At 37.8% G+C, this 22,783-nt stretch overlaps 1 protein-coding gene across 4 annotated transcripts in view; it reads left to right on the top strand.

Moving 5' to 3' along the window:
- Nucleotides 1-22,783, top strand: part of grm7 (glutamate metabotropic receptor 7) — a 237,621-nt gene that overhangs the window by 125,575 nt on the left and 89,263 nt on the right. For 2 of the 4 annotated variants that reach the window (XM_079593751.1, XM_079593752.1), the window contains exons 5-6: nucleotides 8,782-8,925; nucleotides 17,851-17,988. In XM_079593751.1, coding sequence (XP_079449877.1) covers nucleotides 8,782-8,925; nucleotides 17,851-17,988 — 282 coding nt within the window. The remainder of the gene's footprint in view (nucleotides 1-8,781; nucleotides 8,926-17,850; nucleotides 17,989-22,783) is intronic. The other 2 variants (XM_079593753.1, XM_079593754.1) reach the window with 1 other exon arrangement.

The following is a 22,783-nucleotide window of genomic DNA, read 5'->3' on the forward strand; positions in this document are numbered from 1 at the left end:
TAAGAGCGTGGAAAATGTAAAATCATTCCACAAGGCCAAAAGAACCCAAAGTTGAAGAAACACCCTATTTTTATTGGATTGCACAAGCAAACTTCTTTGGTGCTTGCGATGTATTCCTGTTCAGAGTAATGTCAGGTTGAATGGATGGAAGGAACATCGCTCTAATAATAGAAAATCATCTCCCCGGTGTCTTCGAAACTGTGTCACGTTTGATAGCGATGGCGCCTGGTGCGCGTGGAGACGGAACAGAGTCTGGATTGGTTTTGTTCACTGGGGATTGTGAACCCAGCCAGAGGCCTGGACACAGACTGACCCAGCTGGCAAGCTTTCCTATCCAGCCCTGCCATGGGGTTGATCCCAGTGCCAGATTAATATATGAAAGCCCTACGGTGTTATATTTTGTGGCGGACAAACTAATGATATAAAGAGCACTGTGGATGCAAGAGGCATGTGTGGAGAGATGAATCCTCTATGGAGAAAAATGCCTTGAGGTGTTGGACTCTCCATGACAGGAAGCTTCCTGTTGTTCAACGTGTTTGCATTAAAATAATAATTCACCCAAAAAATGAAAACTGTCAACTTTTACTCACCCCAATATTTCAAAATCTGTTTCTTAGTGGCATTGACATCAAGCACACTTATGCTCACACTTATTTTAACTCAAATGTGTATGAGACTATAAGAGAATATAGTTTTCTTTTCACACCAAGCTATCGTTTGACAAAACACTTATTTTACGCTGTACAATAATATGATCAATAAGTTATGACATATGGTTTTACATTGCTTTAACCCATCTAAATAAGTTAAGCAATTTTTAACTTTTTTTTAGTAAGTTATACAAAATTCGACTCATCTTTAAGTCAGTTTAATGTAACTTAAGTTGAAATGACTTAAACATACAAGTTTGTTGTTCTTAAAAAATAAGGCAACAACTTTTTTACAGTGTTGTTATAATATATATATATATATATATATATATATTTATATATATATTATTTTAAACTTGAATGTTTAAGTAATTTACATACAAGTTTGATATATATATACAGTATATATATATATATATATATATATATATATATATATATATTTGTTTTTTTCTTTTATATATATTTTTTTCTTTTATATATATTTATATATATATATATATATATATATAAAAAACTGTATATTACAACTGTATAAAAAATTATTTATATATATCTTTTTTTTTAGCTCATGGTATTATATTTGCATTAATATGTTGATATATATTTTTTAGCTTTATATTTTCAATTTAATTGAAGGTTTGGTCGTTAAAAAATGTCTGTATAGTTTGTTAGTTTTAGTTTATTTTTTTAGTTATTTTAGTACTTCATCTTACTAAATGAAAATGAGAAATGTTGCTTTGAAATAAAGGTGATATTAGGTGAAATAAATTAAGTTTTATATTTAATTAAATTTCAATGGTTTTAGTTTTAGTTAACGATAACCCATTTTTGAATTATTTTTCAAAATAAATAATACTAAAATAACACTAGTGTCATTTGTATTTTTGAGAGAGAGAATGTGACTAAATGTTGAAAGAATGTGTTTGAACAAAAATGCTGTAATAAAAATGTTTTCTGCAGAAAAAAAAAAAAAAAAAACTCTCAACCATTCCCACCTTCCCTTGTGTTTAAACAAGTGGTTTTCCGTCGCGGAAAAATGCTATCCCTGATAATTCCATATTTACATCTTCACTCCGCCCGCCAGTTAATCCGCGCGATGCAACTCTGCAAATCAAAGTCATGTCACACAGTGCAATGCATTTTCCAGGTATCCACAGTGTTATGATAGCATCTCTCTGCTCGCGCTGTTTGCCATTTGCTGATAAGTGTGTCGAGCGGTGCTTCGGCGGGTCGAGCAATTGCCCCTGCATTTCACAGCACTGATGGAACAATTTGAAAGGCACTCATCAGGGAAAGCATCACACTTACAGCTTTAGCGTGCTCTTCGAAAAAGACCTGTGAAAACAATTGAATGTAGTGTTGCCACAAGCTGTAGTAAAGCAGGGAGTTCGTCTCACCACAGGCACCCCTCGCAGGAACAGGTGCTCGCGAGGAAATTCACAACGCCATGCTTCTCGCTTACCTTCCCTTTTTTGAAGTGAAACGATGTTGTCTTTGTGAACAGACGTGAAGCTGGAAGCTATTCAGATGGGTGTCTTTGATCTGATGAGTGTTGGTATACAGAACCTGATGTTCTGAAAGTGTCATGTTTTTTATTTGTGCCACACAGAAGACTAAACATGCCGCCTAGACAAAACAAGCTGCGATTTAACTAGGGGTGTCGGCAAGCATCTAAAAACATATATTTTGAGAGTTTCTTTTTATCTTGGCCATTTTGCAATGGCAAAAAAAAAAAAAATGCCGTTAGTCACGGGAAGCAGTCGGTGACTTCAAGACCATGTAGCTCCTGCCAACCAGTTGCATCAGCAGTAAACTGAACGAATGTACAAGCGATAAGCGGTAATCCTCCTATAGCTAACTCCCACTGAACTGCCTTTCAGCAAATCAGTTATAGGCCTACTGGGCGAAAGTTACATCACCTTTTCAATATTCATGAGCCAAGCTGAAGGTTTATACTGTGTACCTACCACTTTTTAAAGTATTTATTTATATCCCAGAGTTTAACCCTCATGTTCTGTTAATATTGTCTGGTATTTGGGGGCAAAACAATAAAATAAAAATAACACACACACACGCACACACACACACACACGCACGCACGCACACACACACACACACCTAAAATTGTAAAAAAATAAATAATTAAATTAAAGCTAAGTGGAAATACAGAAAATGAAATTAACATGACAAAAGCACAAAACAAAATGACTAGACCTCAAAATTAAAATTAAAAATATAAAAGTAAAATCTAATTTAAAGATAAAAAGTACCGACTTCGGAACCAATTGGTATCTGAAATCTTTTAAATTGTGAGTGCGGTTGAGCAGAATCGTAAACACCCTTGTGTAGCCAATCACAGACAAATCCGATAAGCGCTTGAGTACAATGGGCAAATTAGATTTTACTTTGATATTTTCAGTTTTCATTTTAACTTTAGTAAAAGTTTTGTCATTTTGCTTTGTGCTTTTGTCATGTTTAATTGCATTTTCTATATTTCCACTTAGCTTTAATTATTATTATTATTTTTATTTTTTATTTTTTTTCAAACTTCAACTTTAACTTATTTTATTTCAGTTAGATGCCGTACCGGTAGACAACTCTAATCTAATTTAAATAATTAATAACTACTATATATATATACATACATACATACATACATACATAGACACACACATATATATATATATATATATATATATATATATATATATATATAACACTAATATATATTGATCACAAAAATATATTACTGAAGCTTTTCCAAAGTTGACATGCATGTTTTAGAAAGGTGTTTGCAGTCAAAAAGGATTGCACTTTTACATGATTAAATGTGATTTAATAACTTAAAGTCAATTGCTATATATGCTAGGGTGTAGCTAGACAGTTGCTCATATCATCAACCCTAAGTATGCGTAATTGTAATATTAAGTCTTGCCTTAGGAAACACTACCAATGTTTTGCACCGGATAAAAGCATGCATCATGAACCTTGAACCTTGTTTATAATCCATCCATACAAATTTAGGAGAAGTCGAACAGTGATTGAGGCCTTTCAAAGCCCCAACAGAACCTGAGGGTTACATTAATATGCCATCTTTACTTGAATTATTGCTATGAAGCCATCACAGGCTAAAACACCCCCATAGCTGTGCAGTGCAATAGCCACTCGTTCACCAGTCAGGTAACTCGTGGTTAAATCTAGCTGGCAGCCCGTCTCGTCCAGAATAGCCCAAGCGCTCCGATGTGACGAGCACTTAGGAAATAGCCTAGAGATGCTAGAGTCTGATGCAAGGTTAATCATAGGAGTGTCAGCCCTGCAGTTTAGCTACTAGAATATATATTGGTTTTAAAGTTTTGCATTAACAGCACACATCCTTTAAACCTGTGGTTACTTACCAGGTTTTGCTTCAGAACCCAAATTTTACTAGCCTAGAAATCTAGACGCACCCTAGCGGCAGCAAAATGTATTTTGCAGCCAGGGAAGTCTAGCAACTCTCCATAGACCTTCTGCTGCAAAAACCTAAATTGGGTCAGGCCAATCACGTCGTGTATAGAGTAGGCGGGGGCGGGCTTACTATACGACGACAGAGTTGCGACGGCTGCCACTTAAAAAAACAAAGAATGGCGGCTGCGGATGGAGAACAGCGGTCTTTCGAATCGGCTTCGGCCGCGACTCTGGAGGACTTGGAGTTAAGTTTTTCTTTAAGAAAAGAGCAAAGAACGACACTTAAGTCATTCTTAAAAAAGGAAGAAGTGTTCGGAGTTTTGCTGGACCGGATCTTTGCCGCTCTGACTACGTCACCTTCTTCGTTGCTCTAGTTGGTTGTAGCGCTATCCTATTGGGTGCAGAGGGATTTTGAGAGACAACCGTTTATCCCGCCCCTCTGATTAAGCCGTCTATGGAGAGTTGCCAGACTAAACATCTTGATGTAAGTCTGGCTTGCCAGGCTAAAATTTTACCCATTGAAGCCAACACATTAGCAAACTTAGTAACCCAAATATAAAGAAGCTAGGTGTCGTATTTTCTTTTCCCCATGCTAAGTTTTGCTAATAGTTTTCAAGGATTTATTAAATTATGGCCATGTTGTGCTAATTCATTCATTCATTTTATGGCACGCTCACACTACAGGGCTACACCTGAATCTCTGTGGTGCTCACATGAGACAACACGGCTTTTGTCATAATAATATCAAACAGGTTTGAAAGTATTGCAGGATCTGTGGCTGCTCGAGATCCCGGCACGGACCTGCTCATACTTGACGGGCATCGCCGACCGCAACAAGCACTGGTTTGGCCCCGATTCAGGGGTTTTGTTGTAGACCTTGGAAATCTGTGACAGAAATATCCAGCCAACAGTCATGTAGTGTGAGCTTGCTTTAGCTATATCGTGGCTACATTGTACTAATTCAATCCATTTAGTTAAATCGTGGCAATTTTGAACTAATTTAATGCATTGTTTTAGTTAAAATCAAGGATATTTTACTAATTCGTTTTTCTATTATTTTAGTTAAATTCGAGAATATGATATATGATATATGTCTTGTTTTAAGGTATGATGCACTAAACACGGAAAAGTTTTTCCACTGCGTCTTTCACGTACAGACGACAACGTTGTCAAAACGATCCGCGTTCACACAGATTCGTATAAATGACTAAACACGCTGTACAATTCATGCCAAGCCAGTAGGTGGCGATGTCACTTTGTAAAGAAACACTATAGACTGAACACTTATAGACTGAACACGTAATAGACATGCTCATGACGTCACCGTTTTCACAAATTCACGTTTTTGTAGTTTACGTGGAGACGATAGCGGTATGGTTTTAAAAAACTTGCACTTTGAATTCCTTTTTCAAAAGTTTGCGTTTTCAGGCCCCGAAACACTGTTGTCGTGTAAATGAACGGCCAATACGCAATTTTTTTTTAATGATTTTAGTTGAAAACGGTGTTGTGTAAACGCCCATAAGTTAATTCGTGGCCACTTTGTACTGATTCATTCCATCGTTTTGGTTAAATTGAGGCCATGTTGTACTAATTAATTCCCTTCTATTCATTTGGTTAAAACGATTTACCTACAACAATGAAACAAATTAATTAGTTGTGGGAACAAATTCTGAAAATGTGGCCACACTATCTTGTTAGGTTTTGTCATGTTATGCCATCTTAAAAACAGGATTATAAAGTTAGCATTTGCATTATTATTTGCACTATTATTACCATAACATACCTGTAGCTCAATGTTGAATCGTAACTTACCACTAAAGAGCCACTCTTAATCGTGACTTACACACAAAAACAAAGAGGCCGAACTTTTCATCCATCAACTTTCTCCACCTGCTGTTACTTGGACGTTAGCATATGAGCTAGCAGGAATATGACATTCTTGGCCCAGCCTGTAATTGGATCAAACTGTGCACAAAGCGGTTCATCTCGGCCTCATCATGTGGCATTTCAGTCTCTTGGTTTAGTTTTAATTTGGCCATTAGACTCACAGCTGGTGTCCAGGCCTCTGCTGTGACCTCCGACTGGGTTTGTTTGTTTGGGTGCTTATTGTGTTATGTAGTAGATGGCTCTCTAACAGCAGGGAGCCTGGAATTGTCACTCCAGGATTTCTGATTATGACCCTAAACTCACAGTGACAACCCTTTCGCCATTACCACCATCACAAAATACCATTACAAAAGCTAGATTGAAAGGATTGGGATCATTGCCATTTATAATTGCTTTGATCAGAACACTTACCTAGCAGTAATACTTATATAAACCTTTTTTTTTTTTAATGGTATGGATTTTTTGCTTCTTTAACAACCTCATGAAATTGCTTGAAAGTGCATTTTTCATTCATGTGTTCATTTAAACAGGATGTTTGGGTGAGACATAATATGGCCCCTCCCCTTTTTTTTCTAAAAAAACCAAAAGCCTTTAGTTTACATCACAGCTATGAGCCATGGTTTGCTACTTACTATTGCTAGTCAGCAGGAGTTGGTATTAGGGGAAGGACATTCTCATTCTATAGAGATGCAATTTGATTGGACAAAAATTTGGACATGCCTATGAGTGCACTGTGAGTCATCAGTAAGGCTGTACATTTTAAGTGCATTTACACTGTAAACAATGTAAATAAAACAAACATTATTGGAGAAAACACTATTTCAGTCTTCAAAAAAAAAAAAAAAATTTTTTCAAGTTTTACTTGACATTTCTTATTTATGAAATGTACTTGCAATTTCACTTGCAAAAAAACTTTTATTGTATCTGCTAATCATTACTATTGACAACTTTTAGAAATACACTCGCATTAAAGATAAAGGTCAACAATGTTTATGCCACAATGAGAGATATGGGAATGTGCTATTTTATGACCCAGTTATATTATATTATATAAATCTACTGCAGGGCTATTTAGTGTTAAATCTCAGGGTGATGTGTTTTTAGCCGAATCTGAATAATTAACCCTTTAGCTGTCACCGTCCCGTATACGGGACACCTACGTTTACCTCACTATATTACAATTAAATCCTAAATTAATTATGACAAACTATATATCGTTGGAAAGGTCTAAGACTCCTTAATAGATATTTCAGCACTGTTTTCTGTTACAAATTATGCAGGAACAGTAATAGATGAATTTATGACAAGAGCGCACCTCAAAAAAATCAACATCATAACAGGAGTTCTGACCTTTGTCACAAAAAGTAGACGCACACACTTTTAATAATTGAAATGTTGGTTTTCATGCTAAAAATTAATAATAAAACATATAATCTAGTATTTGTCAATAAAAAAAATGATAAAATAATATTACCTTCTAAAAAGTATCATATATATATTATCCTCTAAAATATAATATTATCTTTTTTTATCGCCTTTTTTTATTACATTTCATATTTTAGTAGTTATCATAAATTAGGTATCATTTGAAAGCTTACGATCTCAGAATTCATCCTGTGAAAACTGTTTTGAAATTGGACATTGTGTTACCATAGAAACATTACTCTAAATTATTTTATCAGGCTCCTCCCCTTTTGGGCATTATTATATTTCATAATTTATGATCAAAATATTTTCTAATCTTGACAAAACACATATTGTCAGAAAGGTCTGAGTCTCAAGGTTCCATATTTTGTGACAGAAGTGATATTTGGACAGAAATGTATACATTTTTTTATGGCAGAATGCATACAGTTAAATTCAATGGAATTCAATGACACCCGGAGGCTATTTTTGGTATTACGCCTAAACAAAATCTCATGGGAACTTCAATTTTTATGATATCAACTTCAAATTTGGAACACAACTTGGTTAGATTTATGGCTTTAATTTTATAGTAATTTTATAGTAAAAAATATTTTGTAAAATATATATTTTATATAAAAGAAAAATATTAAATAATTTATATTTGATTTAATGTAAATTTAAACTTCCATAACTTTTTCATACTTTAATTTTTTGAAGTTCTTTCACTTCAGCAATAATCTGCAATTTTTTCCCTTTAAAACAAGACCAAACTTAGGTCTATACTCCAAAGCATTCTTGAATTACAGCCATTTAAGCTTGAATAGTGCATTTTAATGTCCATTCTCAAAAAGGGGGGTGACAGCTAAAGGGTTAAGAGAGTTAAGGTTTCAATAATTCATGTAGAAAACCAGTTTTGTTTTAAATTGAGTGAGCAGTGATAAACAAGTAATAGCTATGAAGTTGAGTAAATGTACAAACAAAATGCCATGACTGTCCAAAATGATTGCACTTTTGCCATCAATTCATCACAAACTTCATATTTAATGTTTATGTATTTATGCATACAGTAATGTCAGAAATGCAATGCATGCAAATATGAGGAATATATATTTTATTTGATCTACATATCATATATGTAGATCTTTGTAGTCTTTTTTACAGCATGTTTAATATATTATAGTGTAATAGTTTATATTTTACCTTTTTAAACAAATGTTGTAAAAAAAAAAGAGGCTACCATGATCTCCAATTTAAACACCCCCTGGGGTGAAAATCAAGTTTTTAATGTTGTTTGTATGTCTATGTGGTGTTTTTAATATGTTTTAAGACAAACCATGTGCAAATTCATCAGTCAACACCATTGCTGAGTATTTTCTCTTTAAAACTGCAGTGAACCAAAGACAGTCTCAAAAACGTGGCTTGAAACCAACCAGGTTTCCTACCGTCACAAACATGCAACCAGTCCCAACGTGCGGAGATGGGCTTTTCCACTGGGAGCACAAGAACACCTTTAAGAAGGGACAGGAAAAATCGGGTACATTTAGCAATATAGCGGGTGAATTATGTATATGATGTATATTACGATGTTATGATGAACTATATGCCTTTCTCCACTGACGTTCTAAGTTGTTCAAAAGATTTCTAAGGCTGCCGATTCTTAAAAGGCAGCTGTCTGACTCTCAGATGGCGAACGGGAACGTCTCAGGTTCCCGTTACGCATTTAACCGTGGATCCCTGAGAAGGGAACAAGACGCTGTGTCGATACTTTGGGAAATGCCTTCAGCATGACAGCTCCTGAAGCACATATGCAACTTAGTCCAATTCTGATTGGTGCACCGTCATCCCGGTGACGCGTGCCGGTGGAATGTAGAAGCTATAAAGTGAGCTGGCATCACAGCTGTTGTCAGCATCTGATCGACTGAAGCAAGCCGATCACAGGCATGCACAAAGGGACTAGGAGTCTCGTTTCCTTTTCAGGGAACCATGGTTACATGCGTAACCTGAGACGTTCCCTTTTGAGGGAACTCGCGCTGCATCGATGACGATATTTCGGGGAACAAAATGCCCACTTTGGCATGCTGGCAAATGCCTGTCCTAGTGTGAAGCAATTAAAGGCAAGTGCACACTACAGGATTTTAAAACGTCGGGCTGAACCGTGCAGTTCACACTACATGACTTGCTCTCTGTGAAATCAGGAGTGTTCAAGTTGTTGAGCTGTTCACACCACACGACACAACGTGATTGATCCGCAACAGGAGGTAACGCACTACACGAGGTGACAACAACTCTGTCAGCCAACGATTCTATCTTGTCTACAAACCACGTTTTATCACGAAGAAATCACGCGATAAAACGAACCGGAAATGACGCAATACAGCACGCGCGCCACTACCCAGCGAAGAAGAACACAAGAACACAAGTACACAACACGCGAGTCTTTGTTTGAACATGGACGTCAGACAGAAATTAGTGCTGCAAACTGTTTGCGCGATGATTTGCTCAGGAAAAAAATAAATAAAATTCCCATAGACAGTATAAACGGTATTTTCCCAGTGACCTCAACCCATGCCTTGCTCTGATTGGCTGTAGCTCATGGCATCACATGTGGTTGAGTCGTGCGACAGCTCCAGATATCTAGCATGCTAGATATTTTTCTGGGCTCGGCGACGCGTCCGCGAGGCGTCTGCGAGCATCTTTGATGCGTTGTTGGCTCTTTCATACTAACAGATTGGCGAGCGTTCATCGGCCGCTAATCCCCCGCGATTTGCACGCGATAACAACCCGACCTGTCGGCGAGCTCAACGATTTGCAAATCGGGCTTAAATCGGGCTTAAAATCCTGTAGTGTGAACTAGGCTTAAGGCACAGCTCAGGACATAATCTTACAAAGGTGTGTGGGGTGGACCACCCCGCCGCATCACATATATCTAGAAGGGATGCCCCTGACAAAAAAAGCCTTAGAAAATGCCATACTTTGTGTACTTTAGGTATATAACTTGGTCTCGGGTAAAGAATACCCAAGAATAGTTTCACTCTACCTTGAGCGAATTCCAAACAGGAAGGAGCAATTGACAAGGCATGCAAGTCTCCTACTCTCTTGGGAGACGTCATCGCCAGTAGAAACGCCATCTTTAAGGCTATACACTTGTCTGATGCAGCGTCCAAAGGCTCTGAGGATGCCAAGGATCACCCTTCTAATACCACGGCTAGATCCCATGCATGTATTCTAACCTGGGTCGAAGGCCTCATCCTCAGAGTACCACGGAGGAAACGAGTAATGCGGTGATACTTTCCTAGCGAGCTGCCATCTGAGCCACTACTGCAGTGGTCGCATGTGCAGCAGGCCAAAAGGTATTGCATTGGATGCAGCTTGCATTGGATGCATCGTGACCGAGGCCCATACGATATACAGGAATGAGCGTGCTCTTTTTTTGCATTGAGCCTCAGCCCCAAGCGATTCATGTGATCAAGCATGACATCTTGATAGCGCTGCTTCCATACATTTTGTGAAAGTGCACGGGGACAATGCTAGGCCAAATGGAACAACCGGTATTGGTATGCTTCGCCCCCGAAAGCGAACCTCAGAAACGTCCTGTGTTCCGACAGGATGGAGATATGGAAATATGCATCCTTTAGATCGTGATAAACAAGTCCTCAGACCTGATTTGTCTCACGACAAGAGGGATCGTCAACATCTTGAACTTGAATTTCCTCAGAGACTGGTTCAGCTGATGAAGATCTATAATGGGGCATAACCCTTCATCCTTTTTTTGTAGCCTTTGTGGACAGTGCGACCACCAACTGAGATATATGCGGTAGTGCTTCCTATGAACTTTACTAGAGGATCCAATCTCTCGAAGCTGGCACTCAATCTATTTAGAAGAGCAGATTTTGTGTCCTGAAATGAATTCACAGCAGGGTTTAACTGAATCAATGTTTCTACAGGCCTCTCTATGGAGAGCGAACCCCCCACGACCGCTATATTGATGGGCGGATATTGAGGTTTGGGTTCGTTAGATATCGTTGGTTGATAATTAGGGTTTGACAAATCAATTTCCTGAGGGCTCTGCGGCAGAGCGGCTGTAGTTTGCTCCACCCCCTCCGTTAGCTCCATCTTCGATACCTACGAGTGAAGCCGCCGGGTAGCCTCAGCAACCGCAGGATGCGCATCGCGTGGAGCGCTGAGCTAGCCGCTTTGGTCAAACAGCGCCAGCTGGGAGCGGAGTGTTCTCAAGGGCATACGCTCACAATGCTCGCAATCTACCCCCTCAAGGGCTGACCGAGCATGCTCCGCACCCAAGCAGCTTACACACAGATTGTGTGAAATGTGAAACCAGAATGAAACGTGGGCAGTGATGAACACCCTTTCTGAATTGCTGCCGTTCACCCACCATAAAACAGAAAACACCAACTAAGACTACATTAAGAACGCTTGCTAACAGACTAAGAGCTCTTGCTGAAGATCAGGAAGCTAACAACAGCTGCCAGCTCCCTTTATAACTATATTCTGCAGGCCCGCGTTGCAGGATTAAGTTGCACCAATGAGAATTGGACTAAGTTGCTCATGTGCTTTAGGAGCTGTCACGCTGAAGGGTTCCCTCAAAAGGGAACATGGTTTGTGTAGCATTAGCAATACATGATTAGCTGATTGATAATGTAGTCAAGCTAAAGGCTAATCATATTGATAACCGTTATGTGTCTAACGTTGTAGAGAGCGATACATAAAACGCATTACCATTCTGATACATCGACTTGGATACGACCCTGTATAATTCACTCTTTCACTTCCTCTGAATTAGTTTCTGGTTTAAACGTATAAGGCTGAATTAAACCAGTATTTCCACTTTTCCAGAAGCGTTTACTTCTGATTGGATCAGGTAGTCCAAGCTAGTGTGAGTGAGTGGAGGGGGGGTAATTTGCATATTCATCAATCCACATATACTAAATGAAGCAAGGGTGTAGAGTTACAGTGAAGAAATTAAAGCATAACATTTTTATTTTATCAGGACAACATTTTGTTTTAAGGGATAACATTATTGACTGCAGGGGGACTTTAAATGGAGTCTCCAAGTTTAAGAAGAATTCATTACAAAAGTTTAACACTTAGAACAAACCCTAATCCGAATTTCTAAGAAATATCAATATACTAGTGCTTTGCCAGCACTGTAATAAAAACATAGTAATAAAATGTGGATTGCAGCATTTGAGTGTTTGGTTTAATGACCTGTTTCTAAACATAACAATAAAATAATGGAAGCATTTCATCTACAGTGGCCGAATCCACACTGAGCAGAACATTTTAGACTTGGAACCAAGACATTGAAAGAGTCAAAGGTCTCACAGGTTTACATAGGCACTTTAAAATTGTATTTTTTTTTTTTTTGTCAAAGACTGTGCAAATGATTTGGTACTGCTAATGCTGGCATTTTTTTTTTACAAACATAAACAAGCTTATTTCCTTATTTTTGTGTTCATCTGACAAAAACCCCCATTGAAATTATGCAAGCATGATGCTCATCTAAATTATTATCCGTTTTCCCACCACCTCCCCCAACCCCCAATGACTTGTTTTAGCAGAATCGATCTGAAGTTGTCAGCCCCCATCTGTCTAGAGCTCACTTCAGAGACGTAGACAAATTGTGAGTGCATTAGCCGGTTGCGCTCCGCAGCAACGTTACATCAGCCGCACAGAGACACCCGAAGCAGAGTGACAGCTTGGAGTGTGATCCTTGTTGATTTGGAGATCACTTTGGTTTGCCTTTTCTCCCTACAGGCTCTGAGCAGCGTTTAACCTCGGACCGTCCATAAAATCGCTGCGAGGAGCCGAAGATCTAGCGTGGCATTCGAGGCTCAGGCGCTTTATTTGAAGTGTCGTCAGAGCTAGTGATTGTCACCTGAGGTTTCTCGCATGGCTTGATGCCGCAAGCAGTTCGGATTTCTGGCGTAGCTGAGAAGCGTCCCAAACTGGAACGGTTCCTCTTGAGGCTTTGGAATGTCTAAAAACTTGAACGTAATGTTTTATAAATTGGTTCAGGACGTGTGAGGTGGTAGTGGGAAACCTCTTCTCATTTGCTTTCATGGTTCCCATGACAATGGATTGGACGTGGGCTGCGGAGTCAGAAGGAAAATGGTGTAGGCCTGCCTGAATTAATCTTCCATTTCTCTGCCTGTTGAAAAGCTGGAAAGACACATGTGACTGCCTACATACGCTTTAAAGGAATGCATGCTGGTCTTCAATCTTTTTGGTTTAAAGTTGTGCCCTAGGGAAGAGTATACATATGGTTTTCCTACATAGCTGTGCTAGTTTATGTGTCAACACTGATCCACGATCTCTTTCTTCAAATAAAATATCAATATTTCCTGAAACACTTGACATTCTAATTACCTTGTTGTGGTTTATTGCACAATATCGACGTATTCCTTGTATATTATACCGAAATATGTAAATGTAACATATATTTACCACCTTACCAAATATTTGCGGTATATATATATATATATATATATATATATATATATATATATATATATATATATATATTGATTTAAATGGGTTTTTGATGGGTCTTTCCATTTAAATAAATTAGGAAGATAAATTATGAATGTGACGCCATATGTAATGGATCGTTGCAAACTGTCTCCCCATCTTATTTTAATGTCTAGTGGTTTATTTAATGGCTTCATGTCTAATGTAATCCCCCTATGGCTTTTGAGTAATGTAAAGTTTGTTAATATTAATAAAAATAAAAGTAACATTACTGGATAGCAAGGACAGTTCCTGAATCCCAGCATGGAGGAGGTGCACGGGCTGCCTGCTAATTGCTCGGCAACAGAGCAGCTGTTGAGCGCGTTAAACAAAAGGTGAAGCTCTGAGCTTTGTCCTCCAGACATGGAGAAAATGACACAGACAGGCCTTGGGGAGTTTCTTGTGTACAAGGCTTTTGTACAAATAAGCTGCAATTAGTAGAATTTATGAGCGAGCACGCAAACCTGCTGAGGATCAGTTTCTGAGTCAAGTACGCCTGCGAAGTGATGCGTTGAGCATATTTGTTCGAGGTCATCTGACAAATAAGCTGAAAACATGTATCAATCAGCCTGAAAAATTATTTAGCTTAAAGAATTAGTTCACCCACAAATTAACATTAGCCCATAATTTACTCACCCTCAAGCCATCCTATAGGTGTATATGACTTTCATCTTTCAGCCAAACACAATCGGAGTTATATTAAAAAGTAACGGGTGTACACACGTCTAGCTCAGGCAGAAGAGTGACCTTTGACCCGACGTATGTTGTTCATGTTCACGTATGTTGTGTGGTAATTTGGCAAATATGGGTTTGAATCTGGCTCGCAACGGTTCACGGTTACATTCCCAATCTCTCTTCGCTCATTCTGTCCTACAGTACATGAGCTCTTCAAAATTCTGTGTGAATCATTTGTAGATATTTTTTTATTGCTTTTTCAATTGTAGTTCAATTGAATAATTGCATTCAATTCAAATCTGGCTCACAAATAGTTTGTAAAACCATTCGTATGTCAATTATTTGCACAAGAAATGCAAAAATGCATGTTGTTGTGATCATGTGGGAAATGTAAAATCGAATCTGGCTTGCAAATGCTTATTTTTACTCTTTATCCCCAGTGGGGTCCTCAAACTCGGACTTGAGTACAACTTTTCACGGACTTGTCACAGCATCGGATGCATTTTTACTCAGACTTTACTCGAAAAATGTTCAGGAATTTTGTGAATTATGCTCAGGACAGTTTTGAGACGGAATTGTCACTAGCCAGATCGGGTCAATACTGCATTGTTACAAAAGTCAATCAATAACATGTGGGGTTTTTTTTTTACCCCTTACCTATTTATACAATCAATTCGATACTTGCAAGCTGTCTAAGACGAGTTTCTGTGCGCATACACACGCTCATCAGTCAGCGCGTAAATACCAAATTACCGGTAAATTATCTTTCTCATCTTATTGTGCTTCTCAGTGCCCGTCTCTGTAAGTATTCACGTAAAGAGTCAGTTATGTATTAAGTGAACGTAAACAGTTGGGTAAAATCAGATGTGTCAGTATATTGAATCTGTCCATCAAATCTTAAAGTGACAGCAGCCTAATAAACCTACTCTTGTCTGTATCCTTAATCATAATCAAACAACAACAAAAAAAGGGAGAATTAACTTATCATGACTAAATAATAATGATAATTTATATTTAATGCATAGAGTGAAGATTATGTGGTCTAAGTTTTTTACATTTGCTTTCTTAAATGTATGTAGTTGGCTATTTCTGTAGTAGCCTATACTAGTATACTATAGACCTACACGAAAAACGAATCATTTCATTTGTATTTTTGATTAATGTTTATTTGTCATTTTGCTTATATATATATTTTTTTTTTACATACATTAGTTTGGCTAGTATTATTATTTTTTTTCTTTTGCAATGAATTTACTTTAAAATAATGTTTAATCTTTTAATCAGTAGTTTACATGGGTAAAAATTCAGAAACAACAACAAAAAATATCCCTTGTGTTTTATACTAATTATTACTATAGCTTTTAAGTTTTTACTATGGTAAATATGGAAATATACCATAATTATTTGCAGGTGTGGTGAGTATATATAGGGAGGCAGGGCAAAGCACTACAAAAATATTAATCAATATGAAAACATAGATCCATACAATAAACTTCCAATGTAATTTGTTAATTATAAATGCATTCACAAATGAAACAGTTTCGAGTTGGCCCTGAGCTATGGAAATTACATGTACCTTTAAACACAGTGCATACCATTGTAAAGACTGTAGGTCTGCCCCCTCCCCTGTCCCCTTACCACTGCATTTTCAGCTCTTCAGGTCCGAATAGGCTGTTCCCATTCACCAAGCTACCCCGATTACCACCCCCTGTCTTGAATTCATACATTTATTGCATACACTGCAAAAAGTGAAGTCCCACCCTATAGCTTTTTTTGCATTCAAAAAGCTGTTTCACTCAGAAATGTCACAGTATAGAAATCAAGTCGGCCATAACTTGCATTACATGACTTTAAATTTGCTGAGCAGAATACTAATTATGAGATGAGACAATAAAGGTTTGATTTTGTTACATTTAAAGTTGACACGGTTTTTTATAAGTTGTTGAGGTTTAAAAAAGATATTGACCTAATGAAATACAGTATTGTTAAGTTGGACTCTGACTCATCTCGGACTCTGCCCCTTTTGGACTCGGATTTGACATGGACTCGATTGGTTTTAGACTTGTACTCGACTCTGGCTCGACTAAGATGGACTCGAACCCAACACTCTTTTTTCTGCCAAAAAAAGTCTCAATAAGTGATTTACGTGCACTTTGAGTACCTTGTTTCTATACCGATCACAGAAGAAGTGACTGACTTCACCAACCGGCTACAGCCCTCAACATGCCAACTCAGGGGGATGGAGGTTGGGAACCACAGATAGGCCGAAAGCTTGCTCCGACTCAAGAGTATTCAATGCCCAGGAGTGCATTAAAGACTTCAGCTGCATTTGTTGACTGGCTTAGGGCAGCTCTGCTGTAGCAGCTTAATGATAACACCTTATCTCTTTCTTAACACTTATTTTCTAGTGGGCAAGGCAGACCCGAACTCACTTCCTTTGCAGTCTACAGAGTAGAAGCAAACAAAGTTTAAATGAGCTATGACTATGTAAGGTTAGCCGATGCCTCTGGCTAAATTAAATGTTCTGCTGACCTTTGTCCTTGTAGCTACACTGTGGATGAAAGCCTCATTACACCACAAACCTATTTAGATGAGGCATGTTATTAGCCTTGATGCCAGACAACAAGGACGGACTCAAAAGACTCTTTGGGATCCAGAATGATAAATGTTATTGTTTGTCTGCGAACGGTCTGATTAAATGCTAAGCTACCTGATGTAAAGAATGTCAAGTGAGGGTACTAATGATTTTGTTGGGGAAGCAAAAAAAAAAGAAGTTAATATGCAGAGATTGAATTGCTTAGAGAAGTTGGAGTCTTGATGGTTAAGCTAGTTACAACTAGTTACACCAGCATACTAGCAACACATTATTACAGGTCAGTAATTCAGTTTTTTCTCAGCAGGGTGATGACGACTAAAATCACAACCCGATCTCCTGAGAAAACGTAACTATTTTATGAGGTGGCAATTTTGCGATATAAGATATCTATACGATATGATGCATTTAGTATGAAAATGTACAGTTTATAGAAAAAAAAAGTTAGCATGCAGATCGTATGAGTTAATAAACAAATAAACAATAAACGTACGTAACCTACAATGAGAGTGTTGGAAATTATGTTGGAAACAAACTTGGCACTGTTCTTACATTACTAGTTAGATATCTGGTTTCGTCAGTAGAAGTATTAAGGCACATGGGTTTTCAGGTAAAGTTACTGGTTACCTGATGCTATCGCTAATGGGGCTGCCTTGTCCTTTTCAGGTTTCGACTACTACTTTACTTCACGCACGCTGGAGAACAACAGAAGAAACGTCTGGTTTGCTGAGTACTGGGAGGAGAACTTCAACTGCAAACTCATGAGTTCCTCAAAGAAAGAAGACACTAGTAGAAAGTGCACAGGTAAACATTAATAACTGTTTTTTGGTCCAAAAACAGGTCATGCTGTGAAATGCGGGTTTTCTTTCTGCGAGTACCAAAATCCTTGCTGGAATCCTGATTAAACTGGTAACTGTACAGAATTTTGGTAGATGATAACTGGCTTATAATTAACAGCAACAAACCAGCTACCAGCTGGTAATACAGTACTTGATTAAGTAACATGGTAACTGGTTGACCACCTAATGACCAGCTTGGACCAGCTAATAACCAGATACCGTGTTCAAAAACAAATCTACCAGCATTAGCTGCTTTTTCCAGCAGGGAATTAAAAACCTGCCAGTCTAAATTAAGACACTTGATGCAGTGAATGAAAAATATGAAAGTTACCACGGTTTCCTAGCTTTTTTTTTTGTGCCTAAACCTGAAGAACCCTGTCAGGCTCATTGACTCCGGCTTATTAGTGCTGCGTTTCTGAATATAAAGCACATTCTCCTCTGTAACAGAGCTCTCAGTTACATAATCTTCCCCCAGCTCATCACGGCTAGTTCAGGCTGACTGGTTCCCAATTCCCAGTCAGCTACAAGACAGAGTGCACGTGCATGAAGACTGTCAACCAAAATTTGGGAATATTTATAACAGGATAAAAGAAGCATGCACACAAGGTAGTTTCCCTCTCTTAGTTATTTGTAATATTTTAGGTATAGATTTGGAGGCAATCATCCAAAATTAAGCAGAACATTAAATTTCAAGCAATAATTACTGAAAATGCTCTAATTCGTAAAATCATTTTGAAATTGTATAGTGCCTGTATTCTGTCCAGTAGCCTGTGGTTAAGTCAATATCCGCACAAGGGGTAAACACTCTGGAGTATCTAGAGTAATTAATGTAAGAATCAATACTATTGACTACATGCTAACGAAATACAAAACATGACAAAGAAATTGTTACCCAGAATTGTTCTGTATTGTATAATATGTCCCTTCAAATTTCCATGAGAAATATGATGCCTGTCCAAAGAAATATATTGATATTTGAACCCACTGTGACAACTCAGTTAATTGACTAATGACGTGCACGGCTGTCATGTAGGGGAGGAAAAAAACAGAGGAATGCGTACAGCAACTTTTGGGTGCTGCAGAACCTATATTTTAGTAAGGAACCAATGCAGTTCCAAAACTGTTTATTGTGCGACATTGAATTTCAGTGGTTTCATGTTCTCGGCAGCCGATAATTCACGACACAAAACACATTGGAGCTGTTTCTTGCATGTCCAAGGTGGTCTAGCAGCTTTAATCAGCTAAACCAAAATGGTCCACCAGGTCAAAACGAGGTCCTCTAAATGGTAGCTGAGCTGATCTGCAATCTACACCACATTGAACCAACTTGGATCAGGTAGAAACTACGTGTCTGCATCTACACATTATATCAAGTACGTAGTAGCATCAGATGGACCGTCGGCACACCCACAGATCGCCCACAGTCTGTTTGGAAACCGTCTGATGCACATTGCACACAAAGACGGCAAGACCTGACTGAAAATCGTTAACTTTCCTGGTCTCTGTTGTGCTTTTCGTATTCCATGATTGTCTATTATTGTGGTACCAACTTTTTTGTATATTGTGCGCACTAAACGGCACGTAAAAACTTTCATTGTTTGGCCAGATTAAGTTGCAAAATGGAAACTATAAGCAATTTATTAAAAGCCTGGCTACCTGAGTAGAAACGTCTATCTCTTTTATGGATTTGAGACCAAATCGAATAGCATATTACTATAGGGAGGCTCATCAAAATGGTCACAATTTCTCAGATATAGAAAAGCCAGTCCTATATTTGAGAGCTTAATATGGTTGCTTTCGGTGTGAACTCAGGTACTGTACACTAGGCAAACCGCTGTCAGATACGTTATTTAGTGCGATTTGTTCAAACCGATCTTACGTATTGTACGAGGTGGCTAATTTGGATGAATTTTTGCATTTCAATTCAGACGATTGTTGCTAAATCGTACATATTTTACGAGTTGCCCAATTCAAATGAATTCGTACGAATGATCTACCCCTGACCCCGCCCCTAAACCTACCCATCACTGCGGTTTAGACAAATCGTACGAATCCCTGCGAGTGAGGTCATATGAATTCATACGAATTAGCCACCTTTTACTCACTCACAAATTTGTACGAATTGGTCTTGAGATAGCGTTGGCTATGTTGTGTTTTTTTCCCCATGTGTGGTTCTGGGAACTCAAAGAGATAGAGATATGAGCTGCATGTCATCCAAAAGTTTTATATTCACCAGTTTGTGGTCTCTGCGAGAAGTAGCCATTGGGAAATCTCGTTTATCGAGTGTCCTGTCTGCTCCTCTGACCAACGAGGTGAGATATTCAAGAACTGGAGGTGGCGGCAGTTTCTGTCAGCGACAGCTGGCAACACCACTCTATATCGCCTGGAGACGCCGTCGGTGTGAGGGCCAATTTACAGACATCAAGGGCCCGACTATGTGATGAGAGAGAAAGCACATGGTGCAGTCCCTGGAACAACAGTGTGTGCTGGAGGGCAAAGGAGAGTCAGGTCTGATGGATGACATGGGAGAGGTGAGAGAGGAGTTGGCTGTAGTCCAGGATCACGATTGTACAAGAGAAGACACAATTAAAGATGGCTGGATTGAAAAGTCACTGTGAATTTGTAATCAAATTTTGGGTTTCTCTGATGTGCTCCTGCACACAGGTCATTACATGCATGGCACGTTCTCCACCTCCAATATTAGTAAGACGTATTGAGTTGGCAGAGATATATCTGTCAGTTTTTGGTACCTTGTGCCAAAATTCAAACAGGCACCAAACACACATTTTGTTAATCAATTTTCTTTTTCTTTAAAACAATATTTTTTTTCATTTTTTAAGATAATTAGTTGTTTTAGAAAATGTATTTTTAATTTTTTTTTTTACAAAGTGTTTTCTTGTAAAGATTATTGTTTTATATATACTGACACCTAGTGGTGTGGATGAAGCATTACAAAAAGTAAAAGTAAGCCATTGATTCACTTTTTTTCGCAAACAAAGTGTCCAAAAATTGACTACATTAGCGCCCGCCTACTTTTTTAGTGCCGTTGGTTCCAGAAGTATTTTTTTTCCCATTAATTTCTCCCATAGGGATTTAAAAAAAGTCGTATTATTAAAGCGTTATAAGCCATAGACCAAGTCAACCAAATACGAGGTGAATCATAACATTGCAAACTTTGATTGGAAGCAAGTATTTGAAAATCCGACAAAAATACTAAAGGTACAAGTCTGTGTATTTAACCACTTTAGTGAGGCAAAGAACAACAAAAGCATTATGACCAGTATAATCAAATAAAAAAATAATAATAGAGGAATATAAAACTACTCATTTAAAAATGTTGATAATAAATGAAAACAATATATTTAATCGCAAAATATGCATATATATATATGTATGTATTTTGAGAGCGTAGAGAGATCAGTATAATTTGCGGTTCCTAATAGAAGTGTGCATAGCTAATGAGGTCTTTTGGCATGTGTTGATTGTTTAGTCTGATTGGTGAAATCTTCTGTACAGCATCTTAGGTAATTTGGTTTTTCCACACGGGATTCCACTGTTAAACAGGATTACTTTAAAACTAAGTTGAAATAATGCGGGCTGACATGTTAAACTGAAGCAGATTCTATCAATAAACAACCTCATGGCTCACAGTAAGGCTGTCTTAAAAGGTTCATCAGTTATCATTAAAAATGTCCCTATGGAGAATATGAATGAAGTTGTTACCCGGCTGTTGCACTCTATAGGGTTTAGATTTAAATTAAAGTATTTTTACTGGTCATGTGACCTCAACATGGCAGCCCCCATCGAGAGACCCGCTCCAAAAAAATAAAACATCTGGCCTTCTGATATGAGACTTCTTATAGACACGTATGTGAACGTATGTTATTTTAAAGATATTTTTCATAATCATTTCTTTATGTAAAAATAATTTACAGTTAAGGACATTTATTTATGTATCTAAAAGACCTCAATACATGTACCTAGTTTATGCTTAAATCAAACATTTTACCATTATGTATATTATAGGGTAGGAAAAATAAACTTAATTTAAGACATTCTATGAAAAAAGTCTTAATATATTATTAATATTAGCACTTTCTCATGTAAATGTCTTAAAGTAAGTCTTTAAATACTTTTCCCGCACAACAAGACAAAATGCTCTTGGAAACGTTTGCTTTTGCTGTGCTTTTCCAGCACTTTCGTCTCTCTTTCAGAGTGACATTGGAATGCATTTAAAGCCCTTTTTGGAGTGAAGAGCCGGAGTTCAGAGTCCTCTGGGCACCGGAGTGTTTGAATTTAGACTCGCTAAGGCACTTCATGAAAATGACAGCTCCTCAGTCCCCTCACAAAAGAAAACAGAAATGGGAAATTGCTGAACTCCATCTGTGGAATTGCTGTCATCAGAGTTTTTCAGTAGAAATGTTCAGAATGATGCACTTTTTGCAGCCTTGCACTAAATTATCTGTATTATATATTGTGCATGTCCGGATTCTGTGTTTGAACTGCTTCGAAGTCAACATGAAACATAATTCACAACATATTTTGCAAAATTCACTGAAAAGTTGTCAGTTACCTCTACATTGGCATTTCTGCATTACATTTGTCATTCTTGTAAAAGTAGATACAAGTATTTCTTATTGTTTATCTGAGGGACACTAATTCTGGGACATATACAAGGAAACAAATGTGAAAACTTATTTTACTTCCATAACGTGGTATATTTTGTACGGCATAAGTACTGTATAGACCAGGATTTTATT

This window comes from Phoxinus phoxinus (assembly GCF_949152265.1).
Source record: "Phoxinus phoxinus genome assembly, chromosome: 20".
Taxonomy (NCBI): Eukaryota; Metazoa; Chordata; class Actinopteri; order Cypriniformes; family Leuciscidae; genus Phoxinus; species Phoxinus phoxinus.